Below are 5,000 nucleotides of genomic sequence, written 5' to 3'. Positions count from 1 at the left end.
CCAGCCTCGCGAATCATATAAATCATATAAACCGCTCATACCAGGCTTGCTGGAACCCCCTAGCGACTCTCCCTTTCTGGGTGTGAAGATCGGTGAGCGGTGGCTTCGGGCGGCATTTAGCCAGTAGTTCTGTTTTTCCAGTCCAGTCCAGTCTACGAAATCCCTTTAGGTCGCTGACAGTAATGTCCATATTCACAAAATCAAGCAAGTTATCCTTATTGATTATTATTATTTAGATCGTTTGAGCTAGCTGGCATAAGCTATTCTGCCGGGCGAGAGGTGAAATGTTAAGTGAACTTGAAAGTGATAAGAGCCAATCAGTAGCTCTTATCGGAATTAAAGAACTACTGATTGGCTGTAAGCATGCTTACCCTGGCCACATCAAACAGTGGGCTGAGGCATCGGAAAAAATAAAATAATAAATGTTCACGCATTCGAATGTACGCGAGGGAAAGCAGAGAGAGAAGTGCTTATAATGTAACGCAATGCAAGCAGAGTAGGAAGTGCTTACTCCTGCAGGTGGCGCTAAAAATGCAACGTCAAAATGAATGACTCCTGCTGCCCTGGGACCTAAAATACGACTCTTTTAATGAAAACAAACAAACGGTTTACATGCACTTTTATTTTAATATTTTCACGGTCCTTTTTTATTTTTTCGTTGGGTAAGCACTGCTTACTCTGCTTATATGGACGGCACGTCCTTGCTAGAAACCAACAAAGGATACATAAAAGGGCCAAATGAGTTCTGGAGCCATTGGTAGTCGTCGTGCTAGAAGATGTTTTTTACACTGGGGAAACAGTACAGGGGGGTAGTAGATGTCTGAGGAGGGACAGTTCCGTGTGCAGCTGTGTGATTGGATGATAGCATCCATGTGATTGGATGATAGCATTCCATTGCAGTTAACCCTGACCCCGTTCCACACTGACTAGTTTTGGAGAACACATGCTTGGGAGATTTCTGGGGATAACTGGCCCTGGGCTAAAGTCAGCACTAGCCCACTTTAGAAAGTGAAGGTGTGAACAGTTGCTTAGCCCCAGGCTAACAGCTATCTTAGTCCCAGGCTAACCACTCTCTTATCCCCAGGCTAACCACTCTCTTAGCCCCAGGCTAACCACTCTCTTAGCCCCAGGCTAAGCACAGTGTGAAAATGCCCTTTGACTTGACTCCTGTTGGCATCTGTTGATGTGCAATAAGCTGGTTCTCTTCAGCAGTACTTCAGTAGTTCTCCTCTCTCCATGACCAACAGTCTGATAGATGGATATAGGCTAGGAGGACGGAGAGGGGGAGGGATGGAGGATATGGAAAGAAGGGAAAGGTATATAGGAGAAGAGGAGTGTGGAATGGGGTGGTATGGGCCAGAAGGGAGGCGAGGGGTGGAGGATAGGAGAGAGGGTGAGAGAGTGAGGGTGGGAGAGAGAGACGTGGAGAGGGAGAGAGAGAAAGTGAGAGAGAGAATGGTTGTTCTGTAGAGGGGAGATGGTACAGCAGATTATCTTATCTGTTCCTCTGAGCCTCTGATTGGCTTGTGATGGCAGAGTGTGATTGGAGGAGCTGCTGCCACTGATGCAGCGGCTCTCCACCCAGCCATAACACTGGCCTGCCCTGGCGCCATGCAGGCACAGATGTCTGTCTCATGAAACAGCCCATGTTTCAGATCTCTGACTTTCATAGACAGCCCGTGTTTCAGATGTCTTCTCATAGACAGCCCGTGTTTCAGATGTCTTCTCATAGACAGCCCATGTTTCAGATGTCTTCTCATAGACAGTCCATGTTTCAGATGTCTTCTCATAGACAGTCCATGTTTCAGATGTCTCTCATAGACAGTCCATGTTTCAGATGTCTCTCATAGACAGTCCAAGTTTCAGATGTCTTCTCATAGACAGTCCATGTTTCAGATGTCTTCTCATAGACAGCCCATGTTTCAGATGTCTTCTCATAGACAGCCCGTGTTTCAGATGTCTCTCATAGACAGTCCATGTTTCAGATGTCTCTCATAGACAGCCCGTGTTTCAGATGTCTTCTCATAGACAGCCCATGTTTCAGATGTCTCTCATAGACAGCCCATGTTTCAGATGTCTTCTCATAGACAGTCCATGTTTCAGATGTCTTCTCATAGACAGTCCATGTTTCAGATGTCTTCTCATAGACAGCCCATGTTTCAGATGTCCTCTCATAGACAGTCCATGTTTCAGATGTCTCTCATAGACAGCCCATGTTTCAGATGTCTTCTCATAGACAGCCCATGTTTCAGATGTTTGTTGACTTGAAACATTAAAGGGCTTCAGTCATCTGAGCGCAGATCGAGAGGTGAGATACACGCCCCACAGGACATTATGCTGTTACCCTCTGGTAATCTGAGGCTATATTTGTCCTGCAGTATTTTGATGTTGGGTAAACACACCTGAAACACATCCAACCATTTCATTTCCCGACACTGCTCTGGTTGGAGTGACCAGAGGGCCAAAACAACCTCAGAGAGAGGCTTACACACTCCCACATCACTGCTAGAGTATCTAGGCCAAAAGTGGCAATGTGAAGGACAGTCTCTCCCATCATCTCCATGACCCATGAGAAACAGAGAATGTTCCCCTGGGGCAGCATTCTCTGGGCCGGGCTCCAAACTCCAGCCCCAGGCCTTCAGCCGGGGCCTTGAGAACAGCTCTTATCAGAGGGAAGCACACTGGAGGAATGGCAGGTTTCCCACCCCCTTAAAACAGCATGGAGCCAGGCAGGGCTTTGTTCAGTCCCCCCCCTGCCTCCCCACTGCCTCACCCCTGCCTCCCCTCTGAACCCCTGCCAGATACACCCTATCTCTGTTTTCTCACTTGGATATCAATTAGCTTCTTGTTAGGGTTGAGTTTGTTCCTTCAGGTTTGGAACGTCCTGGACATGGACTTTGTTTAAGGCATATTATTGTGCAATGACTTGCAGCTTCAGTAGGGAGGGCTCCTCCTGGTTTGACTCATTAGCGAGTGCTTAGGACTGATGCCGCAACAGCCGTCTACCGTGTGTGTGTGTGTGTGTGTGTGTGTGTGTGTGTGTGTGTGTGCGTGAAGGGAAGCGACCAAGGGAAGGTCAGGGGATTTGGGAGTGTTCTGAGATGCAGGATGAAGTTGTTCTGGTTTGTTTTGGACCTAGGCCAGGACCCCAAGAAGGAAAAACAAGACACACACACACACACACATACACACAGTGGCGTCAGTCTTAAGTACATACTAATGACATGAACCATAAGAAAAACTCCCCAGCATAAAGCGAAAGTCATTGTGCAGTATGTATTATATACGTATATGTCCTGATACGGGGCCAAGATAACCAATGTGCTGATTTATGTATCAACATACGCATCACTCAAACACGGCCACACACACACACGCACACACATACACACACACACACACACACACACACACACACGCACGCACGCACGCACGCGCGCACACACACACACACACACACACACACACACACACATTACACATTTGTTTTATACATTTAATATTTATCGAACGTGTATGTGTGTGTGTGTTTCCCCCTAGGCTGCAGCAACAGAGAGACGGAGGAGGACAGACAGATGGACAGCATGTATCTGAAGTCACTTGAGGGTTTCGTTACCGTGATAACGTCCGACGGAGACATGATCTTTCTGTCCGAGAACATCAACAAGTTCATGGGCCTGACACAGGTGAGACAGGCAGACAGGCAGGTTAACCCTAACCCATGTTGGTTACACAGGTGACGAGTGTCCAACCACTAATCATCTAATTGCATCTGATGAGATTCTCCATTAAACATGGTCCAGGAACCCATGATGGTTAGAGTTGTTTATTCCTTTCCAGCTTGACTGGAGTGAACCACAGAGGTACAGCGCTAGAACAGGCCCCTGTCTAGTGTTGTATACATCTATGGAGTGAACGTGTTAAAATATATAGATATATTTATGCACACACAACAAATTAAAGACAAAATGAAAAGAAAAAAAGGAAATTAAATTGTACAGGGGTTGTTAAGAAACTCAGTAGGGCTTGTCAAGAAGCCTCCCCTAAAAAGTAATATATTAATAATTAACAGTAAAAAAATATAATAATAGAAAAATGTATATAATATTGCTAATAAAATTAAACAAAATGTATTGGCTTATTTAACGATGTGGCTAGTCATAACATATAACTATATAACCACCAACAATATAACAAAATTCCAACAATTGACATTGAAGTTGATTGCATTGAAGTTGATTGCATGGCAATAAAGCAATTATAATAATAATAATTATTATTTGTATTATTATACATGTACATTGTGAGAGGAAAGATTAAAAAAAACATGAAGGAAAAGAAAACATTATGATGAAATATTGATGGCCTCAATTGAAAAAATGAATATTAAGACAGATCTGCTCCAAGAGATATTTCTTTATTTATTTATTTTTTTAAAGTTGTGTTCGAGGAACAGTATTGTTATTGGTGGTATACTTCTTCTTCTTCTTCTTCTTTTCCCCACTTTGGTCAAATAGCTCAAAAAGCCCCTGACCAAAAATGCAGAAAGAATGACCATGATTAGACCATAGGTGGCGCTATAATAACCAAAAGTAAATCATTAACCTCAGAATGCTGGCATTTCCACTCCGTTGGATGAACATTTATGAACTTGGTACTTATGTGTCTTTCCTCATGGGGGACATATTTGCCTCAATAACCCATAAGGTCCGCCTGATAGATTTTTCTGCAGGTGCAAAATTTGGCTGGGGGTGACATACTATGCTAGGCTTGCAGAATATAGTGTAAGCACATTATACGTAGAGAAATGCTTGACATAAACTATACAACATGGTCATTAACTGGGGAAGGTTAATCCACAATGCATTTTCGTATTTACGCTTAGTGTATATTATCATCATAGCATAGTAGCCTATGTATATCAGGCCATAATTAGGTGACTGGTACCTTACAGGCCCGTGGTCCTAGGGTACTTCATAATATCATAGCTTAGTATATCA

The 5,000-nt window shown here is 44.0% G+C and overlaps 1 protein-coding gene across 1 annotated transcript in view; it reads left to right on the top strand.

Annotated features, from left to right (window-relative positions):
• LOC308175299 (endothelial PAS domain-containing protein 1-like) overlaps positions 1 to 5,000 on the top strand; it is a gene marked incomplete at both ends in the record, with an annotated part of 11,438 nt that overhangs the window by 3,056 nt on the left and 3,382 nt on the right. Inside the window, 1 exon segment of the mRNA XM_080550992.1 lies at positions 3,541 to 3,686. Within this exon segment, the coding sequence (XP_080407118.1) occupies positions 3,541 to 3,686 (146 nt within the window).

Source organism: Nansenia antarctica (genome assembly GCF_963989245.1).
Source record: "Nansenia antarctica genome assembly, contig: SCAFFOLD_920, whole genome shotgun sequence".
NCBI classification, from domain to species: domain Eukaryota; kingdom Metazoa; phylum Chordata; class Actinopteri; order Argentiniformes; family Microstomatidae; genus Nansenia; species Nansenia antarctica.
The sequence above is the reverse complement of the archived record's forward strand: the minus strand, read 5'-3'. Positions and strand labels throughout refer to the sequence as shown.